The sequence below is a fragment of the Pristiophorus japonicus genome, chromosome 6 (assembly GCF_044704955.1).
Source record: "Pristiophorus japonicus isolate sPriJap1 chromosome 6, sPriJap1.hap1, whole genome shotgun sequence".
In the NCBI taxonomy this organism is placed as follows: Eukaryota; Metazoa; Chordata; class Chondrichthyes; family Pristiophoridae; genus Pristiophorus; species Pristiophorus japonicus.
This window is the reverse complement of record NC_091982.1, coordinates 116,499,355-116,522,765: the sequence shown is the minus strand read 5'-3', so window position 1 is coordinate 116,522,765 and position 23,411 is coordinate 116,499,355. Positions and strand designations below refer to the sequence as shown.

The 23,411-nt window shown below is 47.5% G+C and overlaps 1 protein-coding gene across 1 annotated transcript in view; it reads right to left on the bottom strand.

The window, feature by feature from the left end:
- Positions 1-1,629: 1,629 nt before the first annotated feature.
- LOC139265222 (sodium- and chloride-dependent neutral and basic amino acid transporter B(0+)-like) overlaps positions 1,630-23,411 on the bottom strand; it is a 186,992-nt gene continuing 165,210 nt past the window's right edge. The window contains exons 10-14 of the mRNA XM_070882148.1: positions 21,270-21,388; positions 20,836-20,935; positions 18,335-18,444; positions 11,982-12,152; positions 1,630-1,767 (exon numbers count right to left, since the gene is read on the bottom strand). Of these exons, the coding sequence (XP_070738249.1) occupies positions 1,630-1,767; positions 11,982-12,152; positions 18,335-18,444; positions 20,836-20,935; positions 21,270-21,388 (638 nt within the window). The remainder of the gene's footprint in view (positions 1,768-11,981; positions 12,153-18,334; positions 18,445-20,835; positions 20,936-21,269; positions 21,389-23,411) is intronic.

Sequence of the window (23,411 nt, the reverse complement as noted above, 5' to 3'; positions counted from 1 at the left end):
TTGTGACTGGAAGGCTGTTTCCAGTGGGGTTCCGCAGGGCTCAGTTCTAGGTCCCTTGCTTTTTGTGGTATAAATCAATGATCTAAACTTGAATATAGGGGGTATGATTAAGAAGTTTGCAGATAATACTAAAATCGGCTGTGTAGTTGATAATGAAGAAAGCTGTGGACTGTAGGAAGATATCAATCAACTGGTCAGGTGGGCAGAACAGTGGTAAATGGAATTTAATACAGAGAAGTGTGAGGTAATACATTTGGGGAGGACTACTAAGGAAAGGGAATATACATTAAATGGTAATACAGAGAAGTGTAGAGGAACAAAGAGACCTTGGAGTGCATATCCATAGATCCCTGAAGGTAGCAGACTAGGTAGATAAGGTGGTTAAGAAGGCATTCGGAATGTTTGCTTTTCTTAGCCGAGGCATAGAATACAAGAGCAGGGGCATTATGCCTGAACTGTATAAAACACTAGTTAGGCCACAGCTAGAGCACTGCATGCAGTTCTGATCATCACATTACAGGAAGGACATGATTACACTGGAGAGGGTACAGAGGAGATTTACAAGGATGTTGCCAGGACGGGAGAAACTTAGCTATGAGGACAGATTGGATAGGCTGGGTTTGTTTTCCTTGGAACAATGAGGGGAGACCTCATTGAGGTGTATAAAATTATGAGGGGCCTGGATATAGTGGATAGAAAGGGCCTATTTCCCTTAGCAGAGGTGTCAACAACCAGGGGTCATAACTTTAAAGTAATTGGTAGAAGATTTAGAGGAGATTTGAGGGGAAATTTCTTCACCCAGAGGGTTATGATGGTCTGGAACTCACTACCTGAAAGGGTGGGAGAGGCAGAAACCCTCACCACATTTAAAAAGTACTTGGATGTGCACTTCAAGTGCTGTAACCTACAGGGCTACAGACCTAGAGCTGGAAAGTAGGATTAGGCTGGATAACCTCTTGTTGGCCAGCGCGGACACGATGGGCCAAAATGGTCTTCTTCCATGCTGTAAATTTCTATGATTCTTGGTGGAGATGTTGTCTCCTGAAATTTGTAAGTAGTTGGCTGCTGCTGTTAAAAATGCTACCTGTGTGAAATCAGGAAGTGGACAAACTGAACAATCAAAATTAGCCGACAGATCTTTTCTTGTTGCATTAATGTATTCCCTCATGCCAAAGTTAAGAGAGCAAATGGAATTCAAACAACAGTCGGCGCAAAGACAGCATGCAACTGCTAACTGGAAGAATAGGTGTTCACACAACTAGTGAGCCAGAAAGCGCTAGCTATGCAGAAGGTTGGATCTCAGTGCACACAAAAGAAACTTGAAGTTTTACATGTAGGAACTTCCGTACAACAAGACGAGTGAGGAACCCAGGTCACAATAAATAAGAGAGGAGAATTAAGAAGAAAAACAGACAGCTGGATAGAGCCCAAGGTAATTTAAATAGAAAACACCCAGAAATAGAGCAAAGTGATTGAGAGATGCACAGTGAGCCGGCATGTCTGGGTCTTGGCCGAGTTGCTGGCTGTTCCGGGGAACTCCCACTGAAGTTACGGTGGGAGTACACCAGGCCAGCGGTGGATTTTCAGGGTTGTTATTCACAAATTGAACAGAAATCTTCCCTTAAAGTTTCACAGCTCAGGCACAGTAAGGAGCTGCACACGGTTAGGGGCTTCTGTAGAATCGGGCCTGTTTCTGTATCGTTCCCCTCTGTGTTGTTCCAAGTATGGACCCCAATCAGGAGCTGGTGTACAAGCGGCAGAAATTTTCTGTGAAAAGAAACGTCATTTCTGCATGATTTTTACACACCATTAACACCCAGATCCTAATCAGATTGTCCTGCAGTTTGTTCCAACAAGGAAATCAACTTATGGAAGAAGCTCCGGGTTGTTCCTGAAGATGAAGAAATCTCCCCCCCAGGAATTATAAGCTATTAGTTTAATGACAATTGGGAGGAAAATACCAGAGGGAGTTCGAAGGAATGCGAGTTCTGATCATCAAGAGAATTTGGAAGTTAGTGGAGAATCCCAGAATTAATTTAGGAAATAGTTGGATGTTAGAAAATATTCTTTTCACGGAGAGTCAGTGCCCACTGGAACAGAGTGTGTGGATTTACCGCAACACTTCAAAGGTTCCTGACAGAGGACATTTCCAGTTCAAGAGGGTGAGTCCTGGGGCTAGTTGATAATAGTAAGATTAAAAAGTTATCGCCGTCTCGGAGCTATTCTACATTGTCTGATGGGTCAGAGATGAATTCCCCAGAATCTTCCAATTTGCCTCAAATTTTCTTTTTGCTGTTGTTTGCTTCCCCAGGAGAGTGTGTGGCTAAGAGTGGGGAGGGGGCAGGAGATTGTGTGACTCAGGGTGGGGAGGGGGCAGGAGATTGTGTGACTCAGGGTGGGGAGGAGCCAGGAGATTGTGTGACTCAGGGTGGGGAGCAGGCAGGAGATTGTGTTACTGAGGATTGGGAGGAGGCAGGAGATTGTGTGACTCAGGGTGGGGAGGGGGCAGGAGATTGTGTGACTCAGGGTGGGGAGCAGGCAGGAGATTGTGTTACTGAGGATTGGGAGGAGGCAGGAGATTGTGTGATTCAGGGTGGGGAGGGGGCAGGAGATGATGACTCAGGGTGGGGAGGGGCCTGCGCTGGGTCAATGGTGTACAGTGCTGCACCTTGCCCGAAGGGACGGGCTTGATGGACCAGATGGTCTTTCCCATCCTTTTCATATTTAGGTGTGAAACCTCATAGAAAGCTACAATGGTGGACTCACTGAGCTCACTTTGTGGAGTGGAATTATTTGTGGCCAAATTTTATAATTAAACAGGTATTAATGTTTTGACTATTAATGTTACAATACCCAACACTTCAGCAATGAATCTTTCATCACTTCCCCCATCGAGCAGACATTATTTATGTGTGTGTCTCTCCAGTTGTGATAATCTAGTTGTCTTTATCCATTCATACACAGAAATTAATGACATTCTTTGCAGTATTATGACAATTCCATCCTAATCCACCCAGTAATCATCAGGGAATGTGTCTGACATCAGACCCTCACAACGTTGGGAGCCAAAACAGCTCAGTAACTTTATGTCTTTCCTTTATGCAGGTGTCGCCCAAGGACTGAGTGCCTCAGTGAGTTTGAACATGGTCCTTCCACCTCTGGGACCATTGGGTTGAAAAATCACTCCTTCTGTTGGATGCAAGGTGTACTGTGTGTGTGAGAGAGAGAGAGAGAGAGAGAGAGAGGGGAAATATTGGGGGAAACTTCTTAGATTGTATATAATGGCCAGAATTATCTGGGGTCCATGCAGGTGCGATCGGAGGCAGTTCGGGTGGGAAAATTGAAATACATTGGACGGGTCGGAAACCCGGTGTCATCCCGCCCCCATGCACCTTTCCCTCGGGCGTGTTTGCCGATGCGGCATCGACCCGAACGGCATAGGCGGGCGATGTACTTCAAATCATAATCACCCTTTTGTTGGACCATTAAGCGTCTTTTTCATCCTAGCTTTCAAATTTCCCTGGCTGCCCACAGGATTCACGTAGCTCGGGAACCATGTCTGTCAGCCTGAGGCGGGAGGTGAGTGACCATTGCTCCAGCTGATTAGGTGATAGCATGAAATGTACCTTACAGCTGATCACTTTCCTCAGGCAGAAGCTGTTGCTGTCTGCATTCCCAGCACAGATTTAGCTCTCTACAGGCTGCAAATGTTTGCGGCAAAGTTGCCATCCAGTCTCACCTCATTGGTAGAACCTATCAAACCATTGACAGAATGCTTCTCTCATCTCTACTTGACCTGCCATCTATTCCATCAGCAAGGGTGCCGGTTATGCTGCCTTACCTTGGTCTTCAGTATCAGACCACGATGAGCCCCAAGACAAGAAGCACTGGACACATCAGCAGCACCAAAAACTACACCACCAACCTTCTCCTCAACCATCTGATGCTTCACAGGACAGAGGGCATCAACGCAGGACTGCATCGTGCTGGAAGCAATACCCCCAACACAGGTTATAGAGGCAGAGCAGGAGCTTCCTCAACATGACGGAGCTGCAGTGCTAAAGAAGGCTCAGACTATCGTGCCACGTTGTCACAGACATTTGCAGATTGCTGGAGCAAGATCTGCAGCCCAGAGGACCTGGTGGACAAGCCTTCCCAGTGGCTGTCAAAGTCACTAGCGCCCTCCACTTCTTCACCTCAGGCTCCTTCCAGAGATCTGCAGCATTTCGCAGTCGATCGCCCACAAATGCATCACACAGGTCAACGATGCCCTCTTTGATAAGTCAGCCAATTATATAAACTTTGCCACTGAGGAAGCCAGTGTTACTGAGCGTGTGCTGGGCTTTGCCACTCTGGCTGGATGCCCACAGGTGCATGTCATCATCGATTGCGCACATGTGGCCATCAGGGCATCCCATCATCACCCAGGAATCTTTGTCAACTGCAAGGGCTTCCAGTCCCTCAATGTGCAGCTGATCTGCAACCATAGGAAGATCATCGTGCATGTGTCCGCCAAATTCCCTGGCAGCTGCCATGACTCTTCTGTCCTTCGCCAGTCTACCCTCCCTCAGCTCTTCGCTCCTCCAAACAGACTTTCCAGCTGGCTGCTTGGAGATAAGGACTATCCACTCAAGACTCTGCTCATGACACGCTTGAGGAGGCCAAATACTGAGGCCCAGGAGAGATATAATGAAAGCCACATTTCCACCTAGATGTGTTATGGAGCAGACAATAGGCTTGCTGAAAATGCGCTTCAGAGGCCTTGTCAGATGTGGAGGAGCCCTTCAGTACGCACCAGCCAGGGTCTCCAGAATCATCGTGGTTGGCAGCACCCAGCACAATATAGTGCAGCAGCGAGGATTAGCACTGCATGAGGAGCAAGGCTCTGAGCGCACAGTGTCTTCAGAGGAGGAGTAGCATCAGCTGGAAAACGAGGAGGACCAGGAGCTGGAGGATCCTGCGGCCCATATTCCACCAGCATCCGAGCACATTGCTGCCCGGGAGGCCAGGGATGACCATATCATGGCCAGATTTACGTAACTTTACGCTGTACACCCATTTGGCTGCCACATGCTGCGCCAGGTTAGCATCACCGCACAGCATCACCATAAAGCATCCCTGCAATGACCAAGCCATTCCTTTCACACTGACCACCATTGCTGGAGGAACTATTATTTCTCACCATTCACTGCTACTCACTAAGCTACTTCCAAAGGTGCACACAAATGTGTCCAAGACCAGAATGTGGCGAACGTAAAGATTTTTATGGTTGACGTCACATTAATGGAAACATGACATTAACATTGAATAAAACACCGAAGTGGCTACCTTTGTGAATCTACTTGTGTGTCATCCTTCTCTTATGCGTGCTTCTATAAGGTGCTACCCCTGTGGCTTCAGCAGAGGTAGAGACAGCCTGCTCATTTCCCTGTTGTGACTGCTGAGACACTCGTGGGAGATGTTCTCTGTGTTTTGGAGCTTGTGATGGCCCCGCCAAAGTCCGCTCCTCCCGCAGGGACAGACTCGGCCATCACTGTCCGGAGCTCTGATTGATGGGGTAGCAATGGGGGAGAAGTTTAAGTGTTTTGAGAGGAGCCCACATTTCCATGTCCCCCCTCACTGTCATCCCTCTCATGGGCCACCCGCATTTCCCTGCTAAGGAGCTGGAGAGTACCTTGCTGCACATCAGTGGGATCATGGGGACCTACGCCTATGCTGACATCCCTCCTATACAGGAGGTCGATGAGTATCTGCCATCTATTCTCCATAGATGGCCATCTATTCTCCATAGAGACCCTGTACTCCTGTGAGTGGGATATTAGCTGCTCCATGCAGGTGGCCATCCTATCCATGGAAGGGCCTACAGTCACCATCACCCGCGACACGGTGGTGCTCATGTTGGAGCATTCTCTGCACATTTGCAGACATTGTGGTGACAAAATCTGTCAGTGCCCCCTCCATTTCTTGTTGCACCTCCAGGGTTTCCGTCTTTCTGAATGGCCCCCAAGGCGCAGTGGCTGCATGCAGTTAAGCAGACCTGGGAGCGTCCTGCACCCTCTGGCAAGGAGTTGCCACTGCTGACCCAGTCTCCACCAACAGCTCTTGCTCACTTGTGAATCTTGACAGACCAGGTGACAACACTACTCTATCTCTCGGGTGACCCACCTAGGTATGCGTCTCTGCGCTGGTGCTTGACGTACTTATGTATGGCGACGCTGTGCCCTCAGCTGCTTGGCCACCCCCGATACTTCTAAGGCAGCCACCTCTCCTCTTGTGAGGGCGGCAAAAGATGGAGGCCCACCTCCAGTATTCTCCCTCTCATTGCAGGAAAAGAGTGCGCACAAGGAGGGAAAGAAGAGAAGGTGGAGTAAAAGCAATGGATTGAGTGTAAGTGATGGATGGGTTACATTTTTAGACGGAGACTATGATGGATTGGTGTGGCAATGCTGTTATGTCTCAAATAAAGCAAAGTGACTGAGTACTGTAGACTTGAGTAAGTGTGACCTTAGTCTCTTTATTCTGACTCCAGAGTGCTGGCACAGAATGGGAGGCCCGCTGATATGCAATGCTCCCAAGGGATGCTGGAATCCCTTGGGACTCCAACAGATGCGCCCTCTGGTGGCGGTAGAATGCTGATTACAAGGTGTTGCATACATAACATCACTCCCCCCAAAGTCAATAGTACACTTATTTACAGGGTGAGACGATGTGGGGCTTTCCGCTCCCTAGTCAATCATCTCGGTACAAACACAGGTGCAGGTGAGTTGGTTGGGCCTTCGCTGGGCTGCTGCGCAGTTGGCCTTGCTGGGCTGCTGGGGATGATAAGTTCAGCTTCGTGGTCAACCGTGATGTCGGTTGCCACCTGTGTGTGTTTCAGAGGGTCGAAGTTGGTGGTGTCCTCTTCAGGTTGCTCGTGGTTGTCTGTGAATCGCAGTTTGGTTTGGTCCAACTGCTTTCTGCAAGTTAGTCCATTTGCAAGTTTGACCTCAAACACCCTACTCCCTTCTTTGGCTACAACAGTGCCAGCAAGCCATTTGGGACCATGTCCATAGTTGAGTACAAATACAGGGTGATTGACTTCAATATCGCGTGACAAATTTGCGCGATCGTGATACATGCTTTGTTGATGCCACCTGCCCTCGACATGATCATGGAAATCAGGGTGGACTAGAGAGAGCCTTGTTTTGAGTGCCCTTTTCATGAGCAGTTCAGCAGGGGAAACCCCAGTGAGGGAATGGGGTCTTGTGCGGTAGCTGAGCAGGACTCGGGACAGGCGGGTCTGCAGGGAGCCTTCCGACATGCATTTCAAGCTTTGCTTGATGGTTTGGACTGCCCGTTCTGTCTGGTCATTAGATGCGGGCTTGAACGGGGCAGATGTGACGTGCTCGATCCCATTGCGGGTCATGAATTCCTTGAATTCAGCGCTGGTGAAACATGGCCCATTGTTGCTGACGAGGACATCAGGCAGGCTGTGCGTGGCAAACATGGCTCGTAGGCTTTCGATGGTGGCAGTGGACATACTTACAAACGTTATTACACACTCAATCCATTTTGAATAAGCATCCACAACAATCAAAAACATTTTGCCTAGAAACGGGCCAGCGAAGTCAACGTGGATCCTAGACCACGGTTTGGAGGGCCTTGACCACAAACATAGCGGTGCCTCCATGGGTGCATTGCTCAGTTAAGATCAAGTGTTGCATTGGCGCACGCAAGACTTCAAATCTGAGTCAATGCCGGGCCACCACACATGGGATCTGGCTATAGCTTTCATCATTACTATGCCTGGGTGGGTACTGTGTAGGTCACGTATGAACGTTTCTCTGCCTTTCTTAGGCAAAACCATGCGATTACCCCACAAAAGACAGTCCGCCTATATGGAGATTTTGTCTTTGCGCCACTGGAACGGCTTGATCTCTTCATGCGTCTCTGCTGGGAGGCTGGGCCAGCTCCCATGGAGGACACAGTTCTTTACAAGGGACAGTAAAGGATCCTGGCTATTCCAGGTCCTGATCTGGCGGGCCATAACGGGTGACTTTTCTTTTTCAAACACATCCATCACCAAGAGCAAGTCAGCAGGCTGTGCCATTTCACCCCGGTGGTGGGCAATGGTAGCTGATTGAGAGCATCAGCGCAGTTCTCTGTGCCTGGCCTGTGGCGAATTACATAGTTATATGCAGACAGCGTGAGCGGCATCTTTGGATGCGAGCAGAGGCATTGGTATTAATATCTTTGCTCTCTGAGAATAGCGATATGAGCGGCTTATGGTCAGTTTCTAACTCGAACTTAAGCCCAAACAGATACTGGTGCATTTTTTTCACCCTGTAAATGCATGCCAGAGCTTCTTTTTCAATCATGCTGTAGGCCCTTTTGACCTTGGACAAACTCCTGGATGCGCAAGCGACCGGTTGCAATGTTCCCGATTCGTTTGCTTGTTGCAAACCGATCCCATACGAAGACGCATCGCAAGCTATCACTAAACGTTTACATGGGTCATACAGAACAAGCAGTTTGTTGGAACATAACAGATTTCTGGCTCTTTCAAAAGCAGTCTCTTGTGATTTCCTCCTTAACCAGTCATCTCCCTTGCGTAGCAACACTTGTAGAGGTTCTGGCAAGGTGCTTAACCCGGGTAGGAAATTACCAAAATAATTGAGGAGTCCCAGGAACGGCCGCAGCTCCGTCACATTCTGTGGTCTCGGCGAATTCTTGATAGCCTCCATCTTGGCATCGGTGGGTCTGATGCCTGTCGCGATTCTTCTCCCCAAGAACTCGACCTCTGGCACCAGGAAAGCACACTTCGAGCGTTTCAACCTGAGTCCCACATGATCTAGCCGACTTAGAACTTCTTCCAGGTTCTGTAAGTGTTCGATGGTGTCCTGACCTGTGATCAATATGTCATCCTGGAAAAGCACGGTGCGCGGAATTGACTTTAGCAGACTCTCCATGTTCCTTTGAAAAATAGCCGCGGTTGATCAAATCCCAAACGGGCATCTATTGTAGATGAACAGACCTTTGTGTGTGTTGATGCAGGTGAGGCCTTGCGAAGATTATGCCAGCTCAAGCGTCGTGTAGGCCGAGGTCAGGTCCAACTTGGTGAACGTTTTCCCTTCTGCCAGCGTCGCAAATAGGTCGTCTTCCTTCGGTAGCGGGTACTGGTCCTGTAGCGAAAAACAGTTAATCGTTACTTTATCATCCCCACAAATTCTGACAGTAGCATCGCGCTTGAGAACCGGAACAATTGGACTGACCCACTCATTGAACTCAACTAATGCAATGATGCCCTCTCGTTGCAACCTGTCCAGCGCGATCTCCACTTTCTCTCGCATTATGTATGGCACCACATGTGCCTTGTGGTGGATGGGTCGTGTACCGGGAACCAAGTGGATCTTCGCCCCAGAGAAAATTACGATGCCTGGCACAAACAACGACAGAAACTTGCTCAAAACCTGGGCACATGAGACGTCATCAACGGACGAAAGCACTCGGATGTCGTCCCAGTTACAGCGGATTTTTCCCAGCTAGCTTCTGACGAACAGTGTGGGGCCATCTGGTACAATCCATAGCGGTAGTTCATGCACCGCTCCATCATAGGAGACTTTCATTGCTGCACTGCCAATTACAGGGATCAGCTCTTTAGTGTAAGTTCTCAGCTTGGGCCTTTGTGCCTTGTTGCACCACAGCCTCTCAAAGGCCTTTTTGCTCATGATAGACTGACTCGCACCCGTGTGCAATTTCATGGATACTGGAATTCTGTTCAGTTCAACTTTTAACATGATCAGTGGACATTTCGTGGTGAAGGCGTGTATCCCGTACACTTCTGCCTCCTCAGTTCGAGTCTCTAGTTCAGTTTGATCCGCCATGGATCGGTCTTCCTCTGCAACGTGGTTTGTAGGGTTTGCAGCTCGTCTGCACATTCGCTGGAGGTGTCCCATCGTTCCACAGCCTTTGCACGCATAGTGTTTGAAGCGGCATTGATGGGCTCGATGATCACCTCCGCTGAGCCAACAAGGTGTTAATTGCCTCGCATTCACACTTGATGGCAGACTCTGAGTCAACTGAGGTCGTGCAGCTGCAGGCGTGTACATTCTGCCATATGCATTCCTGCCTGAAAACTATGTTGCTTTGTATACAGTACTTGCCGATGTATTTTTATGCTGCGAAATTTGTTTGGTGTTATCGCTGATGGACATAAATGCCTGGGCTATCGTTATGGTGTTGTTCGGTGTTTCAACAGTCAATAGTTTGCGAAGGATAACCTCATGGCCAATGCCAAGCACAAAAAAGTCTCTTAGCATTTGCTCCAGGAATCCACCAAATTCGCAATGTCCTGCAAGGCGCCTTAGTTCAGCGACGTAGCTCGCCACTTCCTGGCCTTCAGACGGTTGTCATATATAAAATCGATACCTTGCCATCAGAACGCTCTCCTTCAGATTTAAGTGCTCCCGGACCAGTGTACACAGTTCTTCATACGATTTGGTTGTTGGTTTCACTGGAGCAAGAAGATTCTTCATGAGGCTATAGGTTATTGCCCCGCAGACGGTGAGGAGGATCGCCCTTCGTTTGGCAGCGTTCTCATTCCCTTCCAGCTCATTGGCCATGAAGTATTGGTCGAGTCGCTCTATGATGGCTTCCCAATCGTCGCCTTCTGAGAATTTCTCAGTTCTCTGCATTTTTGCGTGATGGTTCGTTATCTATAACTCGTCGCCAGTTGTTATGTCTCAAATAAAGCAAAGTGACTGAGTACTGTAGACTTGAGTAAGTGTGACCTTAGTCTCTTTATTCTGACTCCAGCGTGCTGGCACAGTATGGGAGGCCTGCTTATATGCAGTGCTCCCAAGGGATGCTGGGATCCCTTGGGACTCCAACAGATGCGCCCTCTGGTGGCAGTAGAATGCTGGTTACAAGGTGTTGCATACATAACAAATGCCAAGTGGCCTCAATGCGTATTGTTAGTTGATATGATTGCATTAGGATAAGGGCGAGTGTGAGGGATGACTAGTATGATGGGGATGTGATAATGTAGGTAGAGAGGGATGGGTGGACACGCAAGGTATGTTGGTGTGAGTAAGGATGTGCAAGAGTAGGTTAGGGAAGGCAGAGCGATGGGAATGTGATGAGAGACATAGTAGGATGAAGCTGAGTGTGGATTTGTACTCACCTTTCTTGATCTCATGAGATCATTGAAACATTTCCGCCACTGCATCCCTGCTGTTCACCTCCTCCGCAATTTGATGCCAGGCTATTTTATTTGCCTGGGGAGGTCTCTTCTGCCCACTGGAAGGGAAGAGGACCTCCCCGCGTACTCTGACTCTCTCCACAAGCTTGTAGAGGAAGTCATCAGAGAACCTGGTTGCAGTCCTCTGCCTCTGTGCTGTCATGTCTCCAACTGTTTGGAGCTATCAAAGCCTCCAGTGCAATGACTGCACACTCCTAGATGAACCTTCAAATGCAATGTGGCCAAGGCTGCTTTAAATAACCCGACTGAAAACGCGTCAAAGATGACATCATCAGACCCTCCATTTAATAGGGCTGGGTAACGCGCAGGATGGCTTAAAAGGCCCGATTAGCACAAAGCCAATTTCTGCAGTGGGATGGAAACAACGGGGTCACAAACTGCCACAGCGATCGCCCACACCAACCTACCCAGGTAAAGAACATTCCGGCCAATTTTATTGTTAGGATAGGGCAGATGGGGGCTATTTGATCGTGGCTGCGATATACCTGAACTAGCAGAGCTTGATGCTGACACAGCAAACTAGGTTCTATGATTGGCACTATTTGAATAATGGCATGAATCAATTCAAAATAAATTAACACCAGCATTAAGAGATTGGCAAAATCCCCACACAGCATGCAATGGTCGTCTATACCATTTCTCTAATGTGCTGATGACCTTCCACTGAAAGTATGGTGAGAATTGGGAGACTTTCAGAAATTCTGCCCCATTAGCTATAAAAGTTATCAAAGTGTTTCCTTACCTGCCACAAGGTGGCACCCTCAGCCTGGACAACTTTCACAATGACAACAATGGGAATCCACATCATACAGAAGATTATCATACACCAGCCGAGTGCTATTGCCCAGACAGGGTACTCAACAGGTCCATATGTTGGTGGGGCAAATGTTGTTAAGGACCAGAATAAGATTGCCTGTTTAAAATGGTTGCACAAAACAAGATCAGAAACTGAATAAGATAGATATCTACAGCTTGATTATATTCAGTTTAAATCATTAAAAGCTTACATAGAATGTACAACATAAAAACAGGCTAGTCGGCCCAACAGATCTATGCTGGTGTTTAAGCTCCACACTAGCCTTCTCCCACTGCTCTTCATCTAACCCCATCAGCGTTACCTGCTATTTCTTTCTCCCTCATGTACCTATCTAGTTTCCCCTTAACTGCATCTATGCTATTTGCCACAACTGCACCGTGTGCTAGCAAGTTCCATATTATAATTGGTCTCTGGGTAAAGAGGTTTCGCCTGGATTCCTTATTGGATTTATTGGAAAAAAACAAAAGACTTGCATTTATATAGCGCCTGGCATGACCTAATCACATCTAAAGTGCTTTACAGCCAATAAAGTACCCTTTCCATACCGCTTCTTGCCAGTTTATTTGGGGACAGGTGAAGTCTCCCATGGTTATTATTATATGTACTTTACTATAGATTGTCGTAAATATTTCTTCCTCCACTTCCTCTCCACATGATCAGTCTCTTATTCATTATCTTAATCCATATGAATTCTATTTCTATCTTAATCATAGACTCTCAGAAATTTACAGCATGGAAGGAGGCCATTTCGGCCCAACATGTCCGCGCCGGCCACCAAAGAGCTATCCCAGCCTAATTCCACTTTCCAGCTCTTGGTCCATAGCCTTGTAGGTTATGGCACTTCAAGTGTTAGTTATGTCCCTTTATCTACTACCCGTTATATTATCTTTAATTAGTAAGCTACCAAAAGGGGAGGTGCAATGAGACCTGGGTGTCATGGTACATCAGTCATTGAAGGTTGGCATGCAGGTACAGCAGGCGGTTAAGAAAGCAAATGGCATGTTGGCCTTCATAGCGAGGAGATTTGAGTACAGGGGCAGGGAGGTGTTGCTACAGTTGTACAGGGCCTTGGTGAGGCCACACCTGGAGTATTGTGTACAGTTTTGGTCTCCTAACCTGAGGAAGGACATTCTTGTTATTGAGGGAGTGCAGCGAAGGTTCACCAGACTGATTCCCGGGATGGCGGGACTGACCTATCAAGAAAGACTAAATCAACTGGGCTTGTATTCACTGGAGTTCAGAAGAATGAGAGGGGACCTTATAGAAACGTTTAAAATTCTGATGGGTTTAGACAGGTTAGATGCAGGAAGAATGTTCACGATGTTGGGGAAGTCCAGAACCAGGGGTAACAGTCTAAGGATAAGGGGTAAGCCATTTAGGACCGCGATGAGGAGAAACTTCTTCACCCAGAGAGTGGTGAACCTGTGGAAATCTCTACCACAGAAAGTTGTTGAGGCCAATTCACTAAATATATTCAAAAAGGAGTTAGATGTAGTCCTTACTACTCGGGGGATCAAGGGGTATGACGAGAAAGCAGGAATGGGGTACTGAAGTTGCATGTTCAGCCATGAACTCATTGAATGGCGATGCAGGCTAGAAGGGCCGAATGGCCTACTCCTGCACCTATTTTCTATGTTTCTATGTTTCTATTCCCTTCACACCTCCACACTCTTCCTTCTCTATCCCTTTCTAAATAGGTTATATCTTTCAATTATTAACTGCCAGTCCTGTTCTTTATGTCGCCATGTTTCAGGTATCACGACTACATCTGCTCCTCTCTGCAAATTATTGTCTTCGGTTCCCCCATTTTGTTTTGGATGTTGTGCACATTGCCATTCAGGCCATTTAATTTGTTTTTATTAATCAGTTCACTCACTTTATTTTTAAAGAGTAATTTTATACTTGTGTGCTATAACTGTTCCCTGGCCTTTTGTGATACCCTTATTCCTCACCTTGGTCTGATCTTTACTCTCATCTGTTATTTCTTTTATCTTCAGGCTTATGTTATTTTCATCAGATTCCACCCCACCGTACTAGTTTAAAGTGTTATCCACAGCTCTATTTATCCTATCCGCGAGGACTCCGGTCTCATTCCGGTTTATGTGGAGCCCACCGCAGCAGTACAATTCCCTCCTGTCCCAGTACTGGTAACAGTGTGCCATGAAACGGTACCCCTCCTTCCCACACCAGTCTTTCAGCCTCGCATTGACCTTCCTGATCTATCTCTGTGCCAATTAGCACATGGCTTGGACAGTAGTTCCTAGCTTCTGATATTCCCTTAGCAGGACCTCCTCCTTTTTCTACCCTATGTCATTGGTCCTGACATGGACCTCGACAACTAGATCCTCTCCCTCCCTTTCTAAGTTCCTCTCTAGTTTCTATGACGTCCTTTACCTTTGCACCAGGCATGTAACACATCCTCCTGACTCTCAGTGACCGCAGCGAATACTATCTATCCCCCTCATTATCAAACACCCTATGACTACAACCTTTCTATTTCTATTTTGCTCCCCCAACTTTGACTGCCACCTGCTTCACTTTGCCATGGTTAGCATTCTGGCCATTCTCCCTAAGGCCTTCATCCTATCCGCACAGATAGAAACTGCATTATACGTGTTGGAAAGGATCAATGTCTGCGGGTCAGCCTGCTCTGGCCCCCCTCAGTTTCCCCTACCCTGCTGACTGACAGTCACATTCTCCACTTCCTGCCCTTGCGCTCACCTCTGTGACTGTACTCTGGAGAAAAATCTAGATATTCCTCCCTCTCCCTTATGTGTAATAGAGCCCCTTACTCACACTACAGCTCATCAACTCTGACCTGGAGAGTCACAAAGTAGGGGCATGTCCTGCATGTCATGTATGCTACATGGCTACTGTTGGTACTATCACAAGGTGTTCTACCAGAGGGCACAGCAGTGGGAGACTCGTAGGTTACCTGTACAGGTGTGCCTGGCCTAGTATAAACGGCAGGCCACCAGGTGCGATCCTCACTCTGGAGTTAACTAATAAAGGACTAAGGACACTACAATTCAAGTACAACACACTGCCTCATGGAGTCATTACTAGAGCATCTAAGGACACTACAATTGGCGACGAGATTATGAACTTTCACATGGAAATGGCTACCCTTGGTATGTTGCAGCAGTTCGCCAATGGTGATGATTGGGATGCCTTTGTGGAGAGGCTCGAACATTTCTTCACAGCAAATGATCTGGCAGGAGACGACCCGGCCGCACTAGCTGATAAGCGCCGCGCTATCTTGCCAACCAATTGTGGGTCCAACGTCTATGGCCTCGTCATGGACTTGCTAGCACCAGCGAAGACAATGACCAAGTCGTACAAGGAACTCGTAACCCTGATCCAGGAGCAACTCAAGCCCAAGGAGAGCATCCTCACAGTCAAACACCGGTTCTACACCCACCGACGGCCCGAAGGCCAGAAAGTCGTGAAGTTACGCCACAGGAGGCTGGCAACACCATGCGAGTTCGGCACCTACCTCAACGAAGTGCTGCGGGACATTTTTGTCATTGGAATTGGCCATGAGGGCCTTCTTCATATGCTGATACGGATATCGGCGGATACCACAGTCACACTGCAGAAGGCCAACTCTGTGAGCCAGTCATTCATGACCTCGACCTGCAGTTCGAGGCAGATGTCCCACCGTCAGGACTCAAACCCGGCAGGTACTGTGCACAGAGTGGCGGCGTTTAGAGGCTGGACTGTAGAGTGTGAACCCTCCCAGGGAAGAGAAAACAGACCCCCCGAGTCCCTTAGCTCAGAGTCCACCGAGAGGGGCTAATCAAGTCGCACCATGCTGGCGTTGCGGAGGGAATCACAGTCTTTAAAGCGGCACTGGTGAGCCCTATGTATGCAAAGGCTGCAACACAAAGTGCCAGCTCCAGCGAATGTGTAAGAGAAATATGATTCACTGTGTCGATGAAGCGTTTGCAGATGGCCATGAATCCAGCGTTGATTATGAATCGATAGGCAGAGAGGCAGCCCAGTCCCACGGGGAGGTACACAGCATGTTACCTGCACCACCAAATATTCCCCACTGAAGATGGCAGTCGAGATCAAGGGAGCTCCAGTTTTCATGGAATTGGACACGGGGGCGAGCCAGTCAGTGATGAATCAAGGAGCCTTTGAGAGGCTATGGGACATTCCGGCTGAACGACCCGAGTTTGTCCCGGTTCAGGCAAAGCTGTGCACCTACACCAATGAAATTATCCCAGTCGTTGGTAGTGCGAATGTAAAGGTACTCCATGATGGCGCGATGCACAAGTTACCTCTGTAGATTGTTGCAGGTGATGGACCAACGCTCGGCAGAAGGTGGATAGAGAAGATCCATTGGAAGTGGGAAGATTTCACCCCTCCAGCGATCGACGTCCCCCGTGCTCAGAGGCAAAGCAGACCCTCACCTGAGAGTGGACCCGGCCCTGGAGAACAGATCAACACAGCACCCGAGACACAGACCGCTCAGCACGACTGCATGGAGATGATCCAGTTGAGATGACCCAAACGCACCTTCCAGGCTCCAGTGGCAGAACTCCGGAGGAAGAAAATCGGATCCAGAAGCAACTTTCCAATGGCAGAACCCAGGGAGAAGAGGATCACCGCAGTTGACATCGTGGATGAAGGAAAGATGGCACCCAAACCACGAGGTGATGCGCTGAAGACAAAGATGGCCGTGGCCAGACCACGAGGTGCAGCGCTGATGGAGCAACACGTGGCACCAAATGGAGAAGTGGATTGGGGTAAAGCAAGCAAGGCTCTCTTAAAGGAGACCTGCAACGCATTACAATTAAAGGAACAGTTCCACACACTCAAGCAATGTAATAAGAACTGTAAGTCAGAGACAAAATGTGTAACCGATCATGTAAAATGTGTAACGAATAATCTGTATTGTGCACATGCAACCAGTGAGGAAAAGTTCACCCACAGAGTGTCCATCATAAGTAAGGAAAGGTTGTGCGATGCAGGATTTCTACTGCACGCAGCCAATGCAGCGGGCAGACACCCAGCGGGTGCACACAGGTCCAGCGAGCAACCCAATGTTGTAGCCTGCGTCCTGGGGACCAGATTCATGCACCATGAAGTGTGGTCACAAGCAGCCAACATGACCGCAGAGCAAGCAACCTCAGCAGGGCAACGGCACTGGTATCGATACCATGCCCCAGGTCGGCTCCACCTCTCAGGCACTTGATGGCACCAACTGCCACGAGCCTGAAGGAGCAGACTACACCAAGGCCATACCCCTAGATGTAGGGTCACCTGCCACTGTTCCCCTGAAGGAAACGGACCAGCCAGGATCCCAAACCAAACGACGCTCAGGCCAGCGAGTCAGCAGTTCCCGGTGCACTGCTAGACGACAGTTCCTCAGGGAGCAGCTGTGACCCATGGCGCAAAGAAAGGACGGGAGGTCACAGACATCTGTGAACTGGCCCGATGCTAGGGACCATGGCAACAGCCCCGAGAGCAGGCTACGTGACCAACCGGATTCCCACTGCCAGCACCGGGCACTGAGCCACCACTGGACTGCAGGGACACAACCCAGCAGCTGCGGAATTAGCTTGTCCTCACGCACCGGTCACTGCATCGATAAGGCATCTAACGTACTTGTCGCACCACGGAACCACAAAAAAAAAATGCAAAACCCACTTACCTGAACTTGAACGTACATGACTGTTAGGAGCCCCCACCATAATCAATGTGGGAGGGAGGGAGACTGGAGTGGTCAGGGACACACACACAAACAGCAATCACCAGAACGCTACTGCACCAACTACTTATCCAAGGTTGAAATGACCTGCCAAGGGTCAACCAGACAGAGCCCACATAGAGCTAAGCACTGAGCACAGTCAATGCAGAGGCGATTGCACTAAAGGCTCAGAGGGGAGTAATGTCATGTATCCTACATGGCTACTGTTGGTACTATCACAAGGTGTGCCACCAGAGGGAGACTCGTAGGTTACCTGTACAGGTGTGCCTGGCCTAGTATAAAAGGCAGGCCATCAGGTGTGATCCTCACTCTGGAGTTAACTAATAAAGGACTAAGGTCACTGCAGTTCAAGTACAACACATTGTCTCGTGGAGTCATTACTAGAGCATCTAAGGACACTACACTGCAAATGTGGTACTTTGGGACAGTGCTGTTCACAAACTCTCACATATCGCAGTGCTGAATCACTACCTGTGCTGTCATTTCAAATCTTTCTTTATTTTATTTTCATTCATTAGTTCAAAATAATTTATTTGGCATTAATGTAAAATCTCCTTACGGCCAACAAGCACGGAGAGATTATAAACCAACACGCTCTCCACCACATCCAGAAGAGCCAATTCCTTTGCCCAATCATCATCTCAATGTCCTTGATGAATCGGTTTACCCCTGTGAACAACAAGAAAGTAGGGAGGCACAATCACTTGGTTTGTCCTATCTTTAGGACAGCTTGTTTGCTGAAGAAGTTCATCTCGTTCTGAGTGTCACTAATGAGCAGGTTAAATCAGGGAAGGAATCAGTCAGCATGAGTAACTTGTATCCCGTCACCATCCTAATTACCCATGAAAGTAAAATGTTTGTACAAAATCCTGAAGAACAAGCGTTCACTTTAGGCAAGGCTAGAGTAAACATGAGATGTGTGCTGAGGCAGACAGGTGCCCAGTTATCAGAATGAGGGAGAATGGACTCTCAAAGTGAGACCTCTGTCCTGAGCTGAAGAATAGCAAATGGATTTCAGTTCAGAAGCAGTACCTGTCCTGTTGTTCCACTAGCCTGGATAGTTGAGGGAAACTGGTAATTGACTGGTTAAGTGACAAACAGCTGTTCAACTTGGGGTGAAGATGTTTGAACAACATAAAAAAACAAGGGGGCACTTGATTGAAGTTTTTGGTGTGCCCCTGTCCCCCCACCACCATTTTAATCAGGGGACACTTGATTTTATTGTTCACAACTTAAAATAGTGGTAGAGCAGCTGTACTGACACAACTCAAAATAGTTGTTTGAACAACATAAAAAAAACAAGGTGGCACTTGATTGACGTTTTTGGAGTGTGCCCCCCTGCCCCCCCCCCCTTTTAACCAGGGGGCATTTGATTGGTTGCAACAAAATAGTTGTTTGAACAACATCCCATCAACAATTAGCAGGAAAAAGACTACAGAAAAATTTACCCCACAACAACCAACTGTAACCCAGCAAGAACAAGGGTGAAGGATGCAGAAGGCACTGCCTGTTTCATATTGGCCTTTGGAACCAATTGGGGAAAAATCTTTGACAACTAAGGAGAACGCTTGAATTCTGATCATCGTCAGGCATGAAGGACTATCTACATCACATTACCCTATTCAATTGTCTTCTTTGTTCTGAAGAGACCTGAAGACCCACACAAGTACTTTTAATTGAATTATTTTATTTTGTTTCAGTGCTTTTCCTGTTGAATTACTCATGTGCCTCCTTCTTAACGGGGCACCACCAATAAAACTGTAACCTAAACAAGAATTGAAGGAAGCATAACAAATTCAATCATAATTCTGTTTTGGGGGGGGAGAATGAAACACTCGAGTTCCTCCAGTACCCACCGGTTGCGGAAGGCCTCAAGCGTGCCGGTGGACATTGCATGCTCCATCTCCAGGGACATCCTGGCGCGAATGTAGCCGTGGGAGAGACAGGCAGTCAGGCCGAATGTTCCCCTCGACTGTGCCCTGGCTGGACCTGTTAATTGCCACATTGGCCAGGCCCAGGAGCAGTCCGATGAAGAGATCTTCGACTTACCCACTACCCTGCCCCCCGCATAGGGTGACTAAACATCAGGGACTGAAGTGCAACCAAAAATTGAGGAGCAGCCCCTTCAAATAGTGGAAGATGGGCTGCAACCTCTCACACTCAATATATACACGGAAAACAGACTCCTCCAGGCCACAGAAAATGCAGGCGGCCTGGGAGTCCGTGAACTGTCTTAAAAACTTTTTGCATGGGACTGCGTGTAACACCCTCCAGGCCAAGTCCCCAATAGATAAAGGGAGGATTCCCACGTAGAGAGCACTCCATTGGGAATGCCCGCCTCCTCTGGACAGCAGGATGGTGCACCAAGGCAGACAAGGATGACAAAGTGGAGGGTGTGCAATAGCAGCCCATACAGGAAACTCTTCTATGCACAATGGAAAGACACGGAAGGGATTTCCCAGAGACGGCTCAAGTTTTGAGGCTCCGCCTCCCGAGGGAGATTTCGGGGTCTGTCGCAAATGAGAAATTCCGTCCAATTGGGGGTCAGTTCAGACAGGATCAATCCACATACTTGAGCCTCCTCAACATACTTAGTGGATTCAGTGCCTCTTTTAGCGACTCGATGGCTTTGGCCGTGAGTCAGTCGTTGGCCCAAGACAGATGCTGCGTCAGGTTCAGCAGCGACATCCAGCCCGTTCCTCCGCCATCCAGTAGGTCCCTGACTCTGGACACCTTGCCAGCCAGGGCCCTGCCCTCCACCAGCCACATGAATCCGCGGCTGTGGAGGTGTGGATTCCTGAGCAGGGGGAGATCACCTCTCACAGAAGTTAGGTACTGCAGGGAATTCGATCGCCTAGTTCAGTCAGAGAGGAATTCCCCAGATTTTTTTTCCCCAACATGGCCTGGCTTTTTAAAATCTTTTTTTTGATTCGCCCAGGAGATCACATGGTTTCGGGTGGGGTGGAGTGTATATGTTGTGATACACAATGTATCGCAATTGTGTAGGACAGGCTCGATGGGCCAGAGGGTCATTACCTGTCTGTCATTGTTCGTACTTACCATAGATCCAGCTGAGACCAATGAGTTCCAGCAGAGCTGTTATAATGAGGCCCCATCCAGTACAGAAATGATCAATTAAATTCATCCAGTAAATCCCAGCCTAAAATTGAAATGAAAATGAGAAAGTGTGGAGCTTGAAAAAACCATAACACGATAATATTCAAAATAAGGGATTACTGCGATATGAAAAATTAGTGCTTTTACTCGAGTCTAACCCTAACTTGACAATGTTGTCAGGCTCTGTATTTAATAACAGCAGATGGGGAAGGGTCAGTCAGTCCCACACCATCACTGCACATTATTAAGTAGATGGAAAAACAACAGGACAACACACAAGGTCCTTCTTTATTACTTAATCCTGTGAAATTTATCACTTCATAGGGTTATAACCAGCTACATGTGGAAACATAACAAACTGTTAAAGAACCACATACCTGTGTTGCAAATATAAGGCCAAGGAAATAATATAACAAGCAAACACCAGTTGTCAGATAAAGGCGCTTTGATCGCAGAAACTTAGGGAACTGGTCCAGCAGGGTTGTTCTCATTTTTTCTGGTGAAATAAAAATTGTTAAATGAGATCCATAATTAATTAATAATTTACAGTCTCGTAGAAACCCCCCACTGGAGAGACCAAAGTCCTGCAGACCAGAGGAGCAGATGAGGACAGATTCCTCTAACCATGAGTCCGCTCTCTGAAACATTGGAGAGACGTGGTCAGGCTGTCAGCCCTTTACAAGCTTATAAGCAGACTATCACCACAAGGCTTGCGTGTGTTTAATCTATGTTTGGTGCAGGAACACAGGAATCTGATGATCTACAGTCTGTTATTGGGGAGAATGGCTGAGACTTGTACAAATATGAGCTAACCAGAGAGAGCCAACATGGATTTGTAACGGGTAAGACATGTCAAACTAATCTAGTTCATTTTTTTTGATTGGGGCACTGATGTGGTAGATAAGGGAGTATCTATGGATGTCATTTACATTGACTTCCTGAAAGCATTCGATAAGTTTCCACACAAGAGACTGTTCAGAAAAATTGACCCACATGAAATTGGAAGCAATCTTTTAACATGTGGTTAGGAGGTAGGAGACAGAGAGTGGGGATCATGGGTATGTACTCCAATTGGCAGGATGTGACGAGCAGTCCCCCCAAGAATCTGTACTGGGGCCTCAGCTTTTCACTATATTTATCAATGACGTGGATGAAGGAATAGAGTCCCATATATCCAAGTTTGTTGATGAAACTAAGTTAGGTAGCACAGTAAATAGTGTAAATGGGAACAGAAAGTTGTAAAGGGATATTGATAGATTAAGTGAATAGGCATAACTGGCAAATGGAATTCAATGTGGGAAAGTGTGAAGTCATCTACTTTGGACCTAAGAAAGATCAGAATATTCTCTAAATGGTGAGAAACTAGGAGCTGTGGCAGAGCGGAGAGATTTAGGAGTCCAAGTACAGAAATCACTAAAAAGTAGTGGGCAGATATAAAATATAATTAGAAAGGCTAATGGAATGTTAGCCTACATCTCCAGAGGGTTGGAAGTTAAAGGGGTAGAAGTTATGCTACAAACATATAACGTGCTGGTTAGACCACATCTGGCGCACTGCTTTCAGTTCTGGGCACCGCTACTCAGGAAGGATATACTGGCCTTGAATTGGGCGCAGTGCAGATTCACCAGAATGATACCGGGGCTAAAAGGGTTAAATTATGAGGAACAGTTGTACAGACTAAGCTTGTACTCACTGGAGTGTGCAAGATTAATGGATGATCTAATTGAGGTGTTTAAGATGGCTAACCAAACTGGTAGCAATACGGTGGGAGGATTTCCTGGAGTGTATAAGGGATGGTTTTCTAGACCAATACGTAGAGAGCTGCCCATCCTAGACTGGGTGTTGTGTAACGAGAGAGGATTAATTAGCAATCTTGTTGTGTGAGGCCCCTTGGGGAAGAGTGACCATAATATGGTAGAATTCTTCATTAAGATGGAGAGTGACACAGATAATTCAGAGACTAGGGTCCTGAACTTAGCAAAAGGTAACTTCAATGGTATGAGACGTGAATTGGCTAGAATAGACTGGTGAATGATACATAAAGGGTTGACGGTGGATAGGCAATGGCAGACATTTAAAGATCACATGGATGAAGTTCAACAATTGTACATCCCTGTCTGGCGTAAAATAAAACGGGGAAGGTGGCTCAACCGTGGCTAACAAGGGAAATTAGGGATCCAAGGAAGAGGCATATAAATTGGCCAGAAAAAACAGCAAACCTGAGGGCTGGGAGAAATTTAGAATTCAACAGAGGAGGACAAAGGGTTTAATTAGGAGGGGGAAAATAGAGTATGTGAGTAAGCTTGCAGGGAACATAAAAACTGCAAAAGCTTTTATAGATATGTGAAGAAAAAAAGATTAGTGAAGATTAATGTAGGTCCCTTGCAGTCAAAATTAGGTGAATTTATAATGGGGAACAAAGAAATGGCAGACCAATTGAACAAATACTTTGGTTCTGTCTTCACTGCACGAAGACACAAATAATCTTCCAGAAATACTAGGGGACCGAGGGTCTAGCG